The 14,109-nt window shown below is 51.8% G+C and overlaps 1 protein-coding gene across 1 annotated transcript; it reads right to left on the bottom strand.

The window, feature by feature from the left end:
* Window positions 1-498: 498 nt before the first annotated feature.
* On the bottom strand, window positions 499-13,765 carry SLC25A38 (solute carrier family 25 member 38). Its single transcript, XM_039912811.1, has 7 exons — window positions 13,697-13,765; window positions 9,057-9,178; window positions 8,394-8,478; window positions 7,918-8,097; window positions 6,662-6,830; window positions 5,705-5,871; window positions 499-1,934 (listed from the first exon to the last, which is right to left on the bottom strand). Exons 1-7 carry the CDS (start codon window positions 13,763-13,765, stop codon window positions 1,812-1,814), a joined length of 915 nt encoding a protein of 304 aa, XP_039768745.1. The 3' UTR covers window positions 499-1,811.
* Between the last annotated feature and the right edge of the window lie 344 nt (window positions 13,766-14,109).

Below are 14,109 nucleotides of genomic sequence, written 5' to 3'. Positions count from 1 at the left end.
CAGAATAAAGAATGCCTGCTAACACTGTCCCTGCCTTAGGTTTTTTTTATGGTATTGGTTTACTGACAGGCACTTTACTAAGCACTTGCCCGGTCCTTGTCCCACTTGGGACTCATAGTTTTAATCCCCATTTTACAGATGAGGAAACTGAGGTAGTGAAGTGACCTGCCCAAGGTCACACAGCAGACAAGTGGTGGAGCTGGGATCAAAACCCTGGTTCTTCTGACTGCCAAGCCCGTGCTGTATCCCCAAGGCCACACTCCTGCTCAAAGAGCTTCTCAAAGTTCTGAAAGTACATCAAAAAGGAGCTTTAAAAAAAGCTCACCCTCTCCTTCCCATCACTCTTTTCAAATTTCCTCAGTAGATGTGACAGTTTAATACATCGGCTGACCGGAACTAAGCACTTTCTCCTTTAATGTTCTCTCGTGCGCGCTCACAACACACACACAAACGCACACACACTTACAAACAAAACTCCAAGGGCTTATGCTCCTGAAATCAGGGCGAAACTGAAAATAATTTAATAAAGATTAATTTAACAAAATAAAAGATCTCCCCCACTCCACTCACAGAAGGTTCTTAACCGGGAAAGACCGTTTACTCTCAAACTTAAAATAATACAATTTTATGTATCTATAAATAATTTAAGGAAACGAACGGGCTTTTTACCCTGAAAACCTCCCCAGGACTTGGGGACTCTTCAGGGACCAGATCACTAGAGAGTCTGAAGCTGACCCTGAAGGAAGAAGTCTTTATCTTTTCAACAAGGGGTCACTTGCTACTGTATTCAGGTTCTGCTATTTCTAGGTGCAAGACTTCACAGGAGGAGTCTTACCCGAAGATTGTAGATTTTGAGGCAGAAGGTGTGCATGAGGTTTGACGGAGAGATGACCTCACTGATTGAGAATCTATACCTTCGCCAAATGCATGGCCCAACAGGCAATCTTAGCCGGAGGTGAGAGTCTTTAAAACATTACACGGGGGCAAATGGGATAGGCAGCCATCGATATACTACGGATATGATTGATGATTCGTGGACCACATGCTGCAGAAATCCAAGCAATCACAGAACTGCTTATTTCTCATAACTCTAGTTTCTGTGGATGCTAAAGATGCTCTTGGTAAAGGCTGCAGGCCAAAGATAGTACTGTGTTTTTCTGTAAACGAAACAAAAGTCAATAATGTGGGAGAGTCATGTGTGGAAAACTACCTGCTCAGAAGGGCCGATCCCCTTTAGCAACGGCTGTCCGGTGCGATCAGAAAAACCAAAAGCCACCGCAAATGCACTCTGAAATAAGCGAAAGGAAATTTCACTCCTCTAAAATTCTCTGTTTTTTGACCCTCAGAATACCAGGTCACCACTCAAACAGGAGGCTCTAGCTAACCCCGTGATTTTCTTCCAGCAACTGGCATATTGACGTCGTCCAGTGCCTCAGTTTCTTGCTCAACAGGTTTGTCCTATGAGACGACTCGATGCACATTCATGGATGGCTAAAGCAGAACTACCCCTGGGGGGTTTTACTGGACACCTGGATTCTCCAAGGCAAGTCCGGCGGGGTTACAGAACACTCGGAATGCTTCCGATTAGCAAAGAACACATTCACTGTTTTCCCGTTTCCAGGAAATGAAACATCTTTGCCTGGTCCCCTATATTAGAATTCTCAACGTTCCTCCCTCCTCCCCAACCCCGTAGTCGAACCGAGCCACTGTCCGGTGGGGACAGGGTAGAGGCGAGGCATCGAGGTGGGTCTCGCCATCTCGGTAGGGAGGGAGAGGTGGGAGGGAAGGAACAGGTGGAGATCGTACACCCTTCACGACTTCAGCCCCATTTTGGCCATCATCTCCTCATAGACCGTCCAGGCCATTGCTGCCATCAGAGTTCGGCGAAGGGCACGGGGTACGCCACCGTGGAAAAAGCCGAGCAGCCCGAAGTCCTGCCAATGAAAGTAAGTGATAAAAACAGTGAAAAAAATGCTTTTATAGGAATATCTTCTCTTGCAAAACTTGCTGGCCACAGAATGAGGCTCAAATTGTCCTACGATAGGAGAACTGGGGTCCAGATACATAATCATTTGAATGTGAAGCTTTGCAGCACTTTGGGAAGAGCTCGGCTCCCAAACTCTGTCTCCTCTAGACTCTAAGCTCGTTGTGCTCAGGGAATGTCTACCACTCTGTTCTATGGTTATACTGTACTCTCCCAAGTGCTGAGTAATAATAATAATAATAATGTTGGTATTTGTTAAGCGCTATGTGCAGATCACTGTTCTAAGCGCTGGGGCAGATACAGGGTAGTCAGCTTGTCCCACGTGAGGGTCACGGTTAATCCCCATTTTACAGATGAGGTACCTGAGGCACAGAGAAGTTAAGTGACTTGCCCACAGTCACACAGCTGACAAGTGGCAGAGCCGGGAGTCGAACCCATGACCTCTGACTCCGAAGCCCACGCTCTTTCCACTGAGCCACGCTGCTTCCCCGAGTACAGTGAGTACACTGAGTGCTCTGCCCACAGAAGTGCTCAATAAATACGACTGATTCTCTTGTGAAACAGCACTCATTTTACGCCATGAGAAGTTGTCATTAAGATGGAAAGAACCACCAGTGCCAGATAGATCAGAGCAACAGTCCATCCAGTCCAGTATTCTGTCTCCATCAAAGGATCCTTGAAGGAACCCTGTGATGCTTCTCCTCCTCGATCTCCTCATATTTTGGGAATGGACCAACTAGGTTAACTTTTGCCTTCTAATAACCTACCATGAACCTCGTAACCCATCCAAGAATTTATTCAAACTGTTCTTGGACCTCAGCGTTTCTGACACTTTCTGCAGTGATCAGATTCTAAGTTCTTCCCAGGCTGGGTGAAGAACTGTTTGTTTGAACTAGTTACCACCCAGCTTCCGGGGGGCTTTCCTTGTCCCGGCTGGGTGGAATTAGCTAAACAATTCCATATTCACCCTGTCCACATCCTTTTCAGCCTCTCCCTTCTTTGTTATGTGCTGATTCATTCATTCAATTCATTCAATAGTATTTATTGAGTGCTTACTATGTGCAGAGCACTGTACTAAGCGCTTGGGATGAACAAGTCGGCAACAGATAGAGACAGTCCCTGCCGTTTGACGGGCTTACAGTCTAATCGGGGGAGACGGACAGACAAGAACAATGGCACTAAACAGCGTCAAGGGGAAGAACATCTCGTAAAAACAATGGCAACTAAATAGAATCGAGGTGATGTACAATTCATTAACAAAATAAATAGGGTAACGAAAATATATACAGTTGAGCGGACGAGTACAGTGCTGTGGGGATGGGAAGGGAGAGGTGGAGGAGCAGAGGGAAAAGGGGAAAATCAGGCTTTAGCTGCGGAGAGGTAAAGGGGGGATGGCAGAGGGAGTAGAGGGGGAAGAGGAGCTCAGTCTGGGAAGGCCTCTTGGAGGAGGTGATTTTTAAGTAAGGTTTTGAAGAGGGAAAGAGAATCAGTTTGGCGGAGGTGAGGAGGGAGGGCGTTCCGGGACCGCGGGAGGACGTGACCCAGGGGTCGACGGCGGGATAGGCGAGACCGAGGGACGGTGAGGAGGTGGGCGGCAGAGGAGCGGAGCGTGCGGGGTGGGCGGTAGAAAGAGAGAAGGGAGGAGAGGTAGGAAGGGGCAAGGTGATGGAGAGCCTTGAAGCCTAGAGTGAGGAGTTTTTGTTTGGAGCGGAGGTCGATAGGCAACCACTGGAGTTGTTCTGATCTCAAAGCTGTTCCAGTCTGCTGCTTATTTCAGTTGCCCTTCGCTGTATATACACCTCAGATCAACTTGATTCTTTTGCAAGATGGATGTTCTGCTGCCGGGTGGCTTGTTGGTACCACTTAATAGCAGAACGAGTGGACTGTGCAGTTTAGGAATCTGACATCACCTCTGCCAATAAATGAGCAGTCTAGGATCACCTGTTTCCTTTAAGGACCAGAGTCTGCCAGAGACCCGAGGCAAGGCCAGATTCCCCAAGAGGCTTATTGGCAGCCAGCCAACGCCCCCCCTAAACCTCTCACTGGAGAGCCCCAACTTGTAACATCCTCTTCTCCTCATTCTGCTTCCACCACGTTCAGTAGACTCAGGCCTGTTGACCTTGGAAATTTTGAAACTTTCCCTTATCAACTGCAGTTTTTGAGTATCCAAATGGTATTTCATGGTATTTTTTAAACGCTGACTTTGTGCCAGGTACCGTACTAAGTGCTGGGGTAGATACACGATAATCAGGTTGAACACGGTTCTTATCCCGCATGGGGCTCACAGTCTAAGTCGGTGTGTGTGTGTGTCGGGGGGTAGATGGGTTTAATCCCCATTTGCCAGGTGAGGTAACCGATCTACCAATCGTATTTACTGAGCACTGACTGTGTGCAGAGCACTGTACCAAATGCTCGGAAGAGTACAATTTAACAATATAACAGACCCATTCCCTGTCCACAATGAGCTTACAATCTAGAGGGGGAGACAGTAATATAAATATAAATAACAGATAAAGATACATTAGATATAATAAATTAGAGATATAATGCACAGAGAAGTTAAGTGACATGCCCGAGGTCATACGGCAGACAAGCGGCAGAGCGGAGATTAAGAATCCAGCTCCTCTGACTCTTAGGCCCGTGCTCTTTCCGCAAGCATCACGCTGTTCCCCGTTCAACGGGTGGCACTTTGACTATCACGGTGCACAGTTCTGGCCACTGGTAACAATTCCTGACAAAGCCCGCTGGCTGAACCTGAGATGGCACTGAATTTTATGTGATTTCCGATTAAGTTCCCCGCTTAATTCTCATGAACAGAATTACAGTGATACAGTGAGGTGAAGCAGAGAAGCCTGGTGGGTGCCAGGATTAGAGGTAGCTTTTTTGGTCTGCTTATCTCCACAGACCTTCTTGAATTTCACCTGGCACGAATGAAGCTGAGCAGCCCCTAACTCTTTTTGCTCCTTAGCCTAACCCCCGCGATTGGCAAAGGAAATCTGTATACAAAGAAGAGGGCTTCATGTGGAGTCTGGAGAGCTAAACTGGAGGATTAGACCGTGTGGGGAATCGCATTTGGAGAGGTGGAGTGGAGCCAGAACCGCGTCCCTTGGGGATTATAATTGCGAAAGTCCATCTTACAAAGACCAATAAATGAGCAGTCTAGGATCACCTGTTTCCAAATGTCCTTTGGCTCCAGAGAGGACAGACGAATGCAAGACTGGCTGGAATGCCCTTTCCTGGCTTTTGCGGGGTAAAAGTCCTTGCGTGGAAATGAGTACTTTCGATTTTTAGAAGTCAAAAGCCAGGACTGCCACTCAAAATAGGGCGGCTCAAATTTTCACTCGGATGCTTAGGGTGGCATCTCTCCCTCTGTGCCATACACAATCGGCCCTGAGCCCCCAACCACAGATGAGGTGAGGTCAGCAGGAGCAGGTAGTGTAGGTGCCGCCCAATGGGAGGGTGCCTGTATATGAAGAGTCCCCGGAGATGGGGTGTTGGAAGCAAGTCAGTGGCTGCCAATCCACCGACCACACGAACCTTCCATGGCTAAACAGCGGGGTGAACCCTGGAGATTCCTGATCTTGGCTTTTAAAAGAAGTTTGTGGAATGGGCATCCCTGTAAGCTAGAGGCCCGACCCCGCACCCCAAAACAATAAAAGCTGGCGTGGAGCTTTTCACTGGAGTCAGAGCGTGCACTGATCACAACCGTCTCTGCCTTACCTTGAAGATGAGAGCAACGGCTTGGCCTATCCAGCGATACTTCACAGTCGACAGCTGCATGTGGGTCTTGATGACGTCCGCAGGTTGGGTGGCCACGGACGCCAGAATACCAGCGAAGATCCCACAGGCGAAGTTTGCTAAGGGCATGATTGCTGGGTCCAACTGATCTGAAACAGACAGAAGGACCGAAACTGAAATTCTCTCCAAGTGTCAGGCCAAGCCAAAGTGGAAGAGGCCCAGCCTTTAGCCCCGACACAACATTTACTCATTCCGATATAAACGCGATTTGTTCAAGTCAGATCAGAAATGATGGGGGGAAGTCACATGATCCCACTCTGCAAAACAGATCAACAGATTGAGAATGACTTGTTCCCAGAGGCGCTGCGAGGCTTAAAAAGATCCAGACGGCCTCTCTGGGAGATAGACACTACAGAAATTTTAAGTGATCGTATCCTCACCATCGAGTGACTTTTGGAATACTTTTGGTTACCGACCGTAAGCTCCTCGAGGGCAGGGATTGTATCTACCAAACCTCTTGGATTGCACTCTCCACTCTGTGCTCTGCACCCAGTAAGTGCTCAGTAAGTACCACAGAGTGATTGACAGCATAGCACTTCCCCAGCTAACATCAATACTGAGTTTCCCCAAAACCATTACGAGATTAGACACGGGGGAGAGACGTGAGAAAGGACACTGCCACTTGAAATGCACCCTATCTCTCGTGCCCTCCAGGGCTGATGGCTAATTCCCCTTCACTTCACCTCCCTCCCTTCACTCCCCCGAACCCCAAACTTCTTAGCCATTCTTGGAGCTCCCTCAAAGCCGGACGTGTCCATTTATCCGAACGTTTCACCCTTACTATAACCCCACTCCTGAATCGAAACTAACAGTCCAGTGAAACGGATGAGAAGAAACAGTCCTTTCCCCTGGGTCAAACACCCACGCCTTTAGCCTTACCGTGGGCTACGGCTTTCTTGGTCTGGTTGTAAAACATCAAGTAGATGCCAGAAAACGGGGCATCTCGCAGGAGTGTTGCTGTCAGTCCACTGAACAGGCCCCGGTGTCCTTCTGTCTGGTAGATGCTCTTCAAGGCGCCGATCACACTCTCGTAGCCAAACTTTCCGCTCTGCGGGATGCAGGCAAAACCAGTGACACCCAGTTTCAACCTCTGGGTCTCTGTGGCTCACAACTCCACAAATACCACACAGTTTGCGGTTACCCTTTCTCTAGTTTTGTTCTAAACTGGGTTCTGCGGCCCTGGGCAACTAGCTGATAAACCAGTACGGCACGGAAGCTTAGAAAGTGCTCAGTTTCGGGCTTTTCTTAATCCAGTCTATCACCTGTGCCCGTGACTTGCAGTCAATAACCCCCTGGTCATCCTGCCCTTTGGGAGGAAGCAGCGTGGCTCAGTGGGAAGAGCCCGGGCTCAGGAGTCAGAAGTCATGGGTTCTAATCCCGGCTCTGCCACTTGTCAGCTGGGTGACTTTGGCAAGTCACTTAACTTCTCTGGGCCTCAGTGACCTCATCTGTAAAAGGGGGATGAAGACTGTGAGCCCCATGAGGGACAACCTGATCATCTTGTATCCCCCCCAGCGCTTAGAACAGTGCTTTGCACATAGTAAGCACTTAACAAATACCAACGTTATTATTAAAGCTCTTCCGAGCTGGGGGAGCTGGAGATCAGATCGGCATCAGAGATCTTGGTCTCCGAAGAGCCCTGTCCACTAGGTCAGCCTGGCTCGTCACGCGTGTTCAGACGTGTGACCTATTTCTCCCTCTTGCTTTTTCTCTTCCAGATCAGGACGGGTTGGAATGGTCGCCCTGTTCATTAGAGTTGTTCATTCATTCATTCAATAGTATTTATTGAGCGCGTACTATGTGCAGAGCACTGTACTAAGCACTCGGAATGTACAAATCGGTAACAGAGACAGTCCCTGCCCTTTGACAGGCTTACAGTCTCATCGGGAGAGACGGACAGACAAGAACACAGAAAGTCTGTTGAGTAACGACTTTCGGAGAACACAGAAAAGCAAACATTGTCCAGGCCTTGCTACAAAGCACCGAACAGTGCAATATTAGAGTTTTTCAAAATCTTGTTCTCTCCAGAATTGTCAATGAGATTTTTTCGGTTAAACGGTAGCGAACGGCAGAACCTGTTATCTGGAGTTCGTGGAAGCCCCCGCTCTGGCCGGTCTGAAGGCCGCCAGACTCACCTCGTACCGGGTTTTGACCACGGTGATGGGCAGCAGGCAGACCCCTGCGATGGCCCTGGAGCCGACCCCCAGCATGACAGACTCCAGAGCCGTGGGAGGGCGGCCGACAAGGAAGTGCTGCTTCATGGAGTAGAGAGTCCCGAAGTAGATCCCGACCCCGGGCACGCATCTTACGATGGACTGCGAAGAGAAGGAGAGGAGATGAGAACCGGGTGCGGCGCAGGGGGACGATTCACCCCGGAAACATACACCAGCCCTATTTCGGGCAGCTCAGAATTTGGAAACTGGGGGGGTAAGAGGCTTTCTGTCCTCATCTTGAGCGGAAGAGCCTAGAATGCCGAGAGAAAGAATCTGGAAGAACAGGCCCTATCTTTCTTCTCCGATTCAAAAGCTGGCAGCGGTCACCGCAAACGGCTACGACCTTTAAGCGATGCCAGTACTCCTGATGGTAGGGGATAGATTTAAGGATTGCTTACTGGAGAGATTCCCTTCCAAAGTCCCAACAGACTTTCCGTGCGAACGACTCTAATGAACAGGGCGACCATTCCAACCCGTCCTGATCTGGAAGAGAGAAAGCAAGAGGGAGAATATGAAATTAAGCATTGAGGTAGATTTCACCCCCTCTTCCTAAATGCGACATTTCTCTATTTCCAAGCATCAGCCCTTCCCTAAGACTGCGATGCCATTTGCGATAACATAATCGTGCCTGTAAGCAGCGTAGTGTGGTATCATAAATAAAAGTTTCTGTTCTAAGATAAACGAGAGTGTTAGATGCTGATAAGAAATCATCAGACTACTCTAGCCTCCTACTAATCTCCTCGAGGGCAAGGAACGTCTTTCACTCCTGTCGTACTCTCCCGGATGCTTAGCACAGGGCGGGGGCTCAAACGCCACGGTTTAGTGGCCATGAAAATTCCCGTTCCAGAAATAGTTATGAGAGAGAAAACACAGGACAGATTTGGGGAAATTAAAACCTACCCGGAGAGATTTAAATTTCCATAATGCCCCCGGAGACAGTAGAGGAGCCGATCTTTAATGTAATTAGTTTGTCCTGGCTCTTCATTCCCAACTGTGAGCTGGGCAAGCAGGAGGTGGAGACTGAAAATGCCAAAGCGGTGATATCAGCTGTGAGTACCTACCCATGGGCAGAAGGCTGGAGGGTCTGCAGTCGGGTTTTAAGGAGGTCCAGTGGCTGAAAGAGGAGAGTGGAGCAGGTCCCACTGATGGAACCACACACAAAGGCCTTTACTGCTGGATGGAACTGAAATACGATTGCATTTTGAAATAAATTTGGGATCCTCCCGGGGCTCTGGTCACGTAAACAAATCCCACTACAATTAACTCAGTAATTCACCGACCCTCTAGGGCTATTTATTTTTTTGGAAAATCCCATTCCTGTTTTAGGAAACGAGAGGCAGGAATGTGCTTCGGGGGGAATCGGCCACGGGCTGAAATTGGGGTTGGCGGGATCCTGGTGACTGGAGTGGGGGGCATGAAGTGGAAGCCAGGGGGGCGGTGGGGGCATCTGCCAGCCATCGGATTATCCCCCGGGGAGAGGGCCCAGGGCACCCCGGGGAGGAGAGGGCCGGACCATATCTCCGACGATGTTCTAAGACTGGAAGCTCATTTGGGGCAGGGTAGGTGTTGGCTAATTCCCTGGTCCGGTCCCAAGGGCCCGGGACAGTGCTCTGCACATAGTAAGCGTTCAATAACAATAATAATAATAGTGATAATAATAAGAATGATGGCATTTGTTAAGCGCTTACTATGTGCAAAGCACTGTTCTAAGCGCTGGAGAGGGTCCAAGGTCATCAGGTTGTCCCACGTGGGGCTCACAGCCTTACGAGGTGATCAGGTTGTCCCACGTGGGGCTCACAGTCTTCATCCCCATTGTCCAGATGAGGTCACTGAGGCCCGGAGAGGTGAAGTGACTTGCCCCAAGTCACACAGCTGACGAGTGGCTGAGGCGGGATTAGAACCCACGACCTCTGACTCCCAAGCCCGGGCTCTTTCAAGGGAGCCACGCAATGAAGACCACGGATTGATGCTCCCCGCCCCGACTGCTTCTTTTCTTTCGCTCTGCTGTCCGTCTCCCCCCTTTAGACTGTCAGCCCATCACTGATAGTCTCGACCTGCTGCCGAATGCTCCAGTCCAAGCGCTTAGTCCAGTGCTCTACGCATAGTAGGCGCTCAGGAAGCGGCGTGGCTCAGGGGCAAGAGCCCAGGCTTGGGAGTCAGAGGTCGTGGGTTCGAATCCCGCCTCTGCCCCTTCTCTGGGCCTCAGTTCCCTCATCTGTAAAATGGGGATGAAGCCTGGTAGCCTCCCGTGGGACAATCTGATGACCCCGTATCTCCCCCGGCGCTTAGACCAGTGCCCTGCACCTAGTCAGGGCTTAACAGATACAGAGGCCAGGGGTTCGAATCCCGCCTCCGCCCCTTGTCAGCTGGGTGACTGTGGGCAAGTCCCTTCTCTGGGCCTCAGTTCCCTCATCTGAAAAATGGGGATGAAGCCTGGGAGCCTTCCGCGGGACAATCTGATGACCCCGTTTCTCCCCCGGCGCTTAGACCAGTGCCCTGTACTTAGTAAGGGCTTAACAGATACAGAGGTCACGGGTTCGAATCCCGCCTCTGCCCCCTGTCAGCTGGGGGACTGTGGGCGAGTCCCTTCTCTGGGCCTCAGTTCCCTCATCTGAAAAATGGGGATTCATTCAATACTATTTACTGAGCGCTTACTATGTGCAGAGCACTGTACTAAGCGCTTGGAATGTACAAATTGGCAACAGATAGAGACAGTCCCTGCCCTTTAACGGGCTTACGGTCTAACTGGGGGAGACGGAGAGACAAGAACAGTGGCAGTAAATAGAATCGAGGGGAAGAACATATATATACAGCTGAGCGGATGAGTACAGTGCTGAGGGTGGTGAGCCTCACGTGGGACAATCTGATGACCCCGCATCTTCCCCCAGCGCTTAGACCAGTGCTCTGCACCTAATAATAACGTTGGTATTTGTTAAGCGCTTACTATGTGCCGAGCGCTGTTCTAAGCACTGGGGTAGACACAGGGGAACCAGGCTGTCCCACGTGGGGCTCACGGTCTTCATCCCCATTTTCCAGATGAGGGAACTGAGGCCCAGAGAAGTGAAGTGACTTGCCCACAGTCACCCGGCTGACAAGGGGCAGAGCTGGGATTCGAACTCATGACCTCTGACTCCAAAGCCCGTGCTCTTTCCACTGAGCCATGCTGCTTCTCTGTAAGCGGTGTAAACCTAGTAGGGGCTTAACACACACCAACATTATTATTAACTACGATCGAATGAATGAATGAATGAATGAATGAATGAATCACCCCGAGCAACGGCTCCGCCAGGACCATGATGCCCTTCGGGCCGGAGAGCCAGCAGGCCCCGCCCACGCCTCCCGGCCAGCCAATCACGGGGCAGCGGGCCGGCCGCCGCGGCCAATCAGGAGGCAGAATCGCGGTTGGGGGGGAGGGGGAGCGCGAGGTGCGCACCCTGCGCAGGCCTCGCTTGAAGGACTGTAGTAGTCGCCACCCCCACCCTCCTCATCAATAATAACCCCTGTGGAGTTTGCTAAGCGCTTATCACGTGCCAGGGACTGTACTAAGCGCCGGCTGGGGCCCAGTCCCCGTCCCACATGGGGCCTCACAGTCGCAATCCAAGCGCCCGGGCTTGGGAGTCTGAGGTCATGGGTTCAAATCCCTCCTCTAACACTTAATAATGTTGGCATTTGTTAAGCGCTTATTCTGTGCCAAGCACTGTTCTAAGCGCTGGGGGAGACACAAGGGAATCAGATTGTCCCACGTGGGGCTCACGGTCTTCACCCCCATTTTCCAGATGAGGGAACTGAGGCCCAGAGAAGTGAAGTGACTAGCCCACAGTCCCTCAGCTGACAAGGGGCAGCGCTGGGATTCGAACCCATGACCTCTGACTCCAAAGGCCTGTGGGCAAATCACTTCACTGGGCCTCAGTTCCCTGATCTGTCCACAGTCCCACTGCTGACAAGGGGCAGCGCTGGGATTCGAACCCATGACCTCTGACTCCAAAGGCCTGTGGGCAAATCACTTCACTGGGCCTCAGTTCCCTCATCTGTCCACAGTCCCACTGCTGACAAGGGGCAGCGCCGGCATTCGAACCCCTGACCTCTGACTCCAAAGGCCTGTGGGCAAGTCACTTCACTTCTCGGGGCCTCAGTTCCCTCATCCGTAAAATGGGGATGAAGACTGGGCGCCCCTCACACGGGACCACCTGCTGACTTGTCTCCCCCTCCCCGGCCTTCCAGCGCTTAGAAGAGTGCTGGGCACCTAGCAGGCGCTTAACAAACACCCTCATTATTATTATGATTACGATTATTCTCTGGGCCTCAGTCCCCCCATCTGGAAAATGGGGATGAAGCCTGTGAGCCCCGCACCTAGCAAGTGCTGAACAAATATCATCATCATCATTATTATTGTCTGGGCCTCAGTCCCCTCATCTGGAAAACGGGAGTGAAGCCTATAAACCCCCCGGGTGGGACCACCTGATGACTTTGCATCCCTCCCCGACCTCCCAGCGCTTAGAACAGTGCTGGGCACCTAGCCAGTGCTGAACACCACCACCATTATTATGATTATGATTATTCCCTGGGCCTCAGTCACCCCCCCGTCTGGAAAATGGGGATGAAGCCTGTGAGCCCCGCCCCTAGCAAGCGCTGAACAAATATCATCATCATTGTTACTGTCTGGGCCTCAGTCCCCTCATCTGGAAAATGGGGGTGAAGCCTGTAAGCCCTGCACCTAGCAAGCGTTGAACAAATGTCATCATCATCATCATTATTATTGTCTGGGCCTCAGTCCCCTCATCTGGAAAATAGGGATGAAGCCTGTGAGCCCTGCACCTAGCAAGTGCTTAACAAATATCATCATCATTATTATTCCTTGGGCCTCAGTCCCCTCATCTGGAAAATGGGGGTGAAGCCTGGGGGCCCCCCCGCCCCCGTGGGACCACCTGATGACTTGTATCCCCCTCCCCAGCCTCCCACTAGCAAGCGCTTAACAAACATCATCACCATGATTACTGTCTGGGCCTCAGTCCCCCCATCTGGAAAATGGGGATGAAGCCTGTGAGCCCGCCCCCGTGGGAACCACCGGATGACTTGTATTCCCCCTCCCCGGCCTCCCTGCGCTTACCACAGTGCTGGGCACAAACACCGTCATTATTATGATTATTCCCTGGGCCTCAGTCCCCTCATCTGGAAAATGGGGATGAAGCCTGTGAGCCCTGCCCCTAGCAAGCGCTGAACAAATATCATCATCATCATCATCATCATTATTCCCTGGGCCTCAGTCCCCTCATCTGGAAAATGGGGATGAAGCCTGTGAGCCCTGCCCCTAGCAAGCGCTGCACAAATATCATCGTCATTATTACTGTCTGGGCCTCAGTCCCCTCATCTGGAAAATGGGGGGGTGAAGCCTGTGCGCACCCCCGGTGGGACCACCTGATGACCTTGCATCCCCTCCCCGGCCTCCCAGCGCTTAGAAGAGTGCTGGGCCCCTAGCCAGCGCTCAACAAACACCATCCTCGTGGTTACCGTCTGGGCCTCAGTCCCCCCATCCGGAAAATGGGGGTGAAGCCCGGGCTCCCCCCCCCTCCCCCCGTGGGCCCCACCCGATGGCCTCGCACCCCCTTCCCGGGGGCTCCCGGCGCTTAGGGGAGCGCTGGGCGTCTCCCAGGGGGAGGACGGGGGCGCCGGGCCTCGACGGGGGGAAGGGGGTGGTGCTCACCCTGAGCGTAGCGCTGGGGTCCGGGGGTTCGTGGGGGGGCAGCAGCGGGGGTCGGCGCTTGGGGAGCATGGGGACGGGGGGACAAGGGGGGCGGGGGGACGGGGGGACGGGGGGACGGGAGGACAGGAGGACAGGAGGACAGGAGGACGGGAGGACAGGGACACACACAGGGCCGGGGAGGAGCCAGGCCGGTCCCGCCCCGCCTTCCGCCCCAATCCCCGCCCAACAACCGCGGGAACCCGAAGCAAAGCCGGAAATTACTCTATTAAGGGATAGTTTGGGAAGCCCTTGCTCTGTGCCCAGCCCTCTTCTCACCCCTGGCTTCATAATACTAATATTGGTTAAACCCTTACTGGGTGCCGAGCCCTCTTCTCACCCCTGGCCTCATAATACTAATATTGGTCAAACCCTTA

This window comes from Ornithorhynchus anatinus, chromosome 8, assembly GCF_004115215.2.
Source record: "Ornithorhynchus anatinus isolate Pmale09 chromosome 8, mOrnAna1.pri.v4, whole genome shotgun sequence".
In the NCBI taxonomy this organism is placed as follows: Eukaryota; Metazoa; Chordata; class Mammalia; order Monotremata; family Ornithorhynchidae; genus Ornithorhynchus; species Ornithorhynchus anatinus.
This window is presented reverse-complemented; position numbering and strand designations above follow the sequence as displayed.

Excerpts from the sequence above, each read along its gene's own strand:
- SLC25A38 (XM_039912811.1), bottom strand. The coding sequence starts at position 13,765 with ATGCTCCCCAAGCGCCGACCCCCGCTGCTGCCCCCCCACGAACCCCCG. Across the intron at positions 8,479-9,056 it reads CTCCAGCCTTCTGCCCATGG|ATCAGGACGGGTTGGAATGG; the intron begins GTAGGTACTCAC and ends TCTCTCTTCCAG. Across the intron at positions 6,831-7,917 it reads TGGTCAAAACCCGGTACGAG|AGCGGAAAGTTTGGCTACGA; the intron begins GTGAGTCTGGCG and ends TGCATCCCGCAG.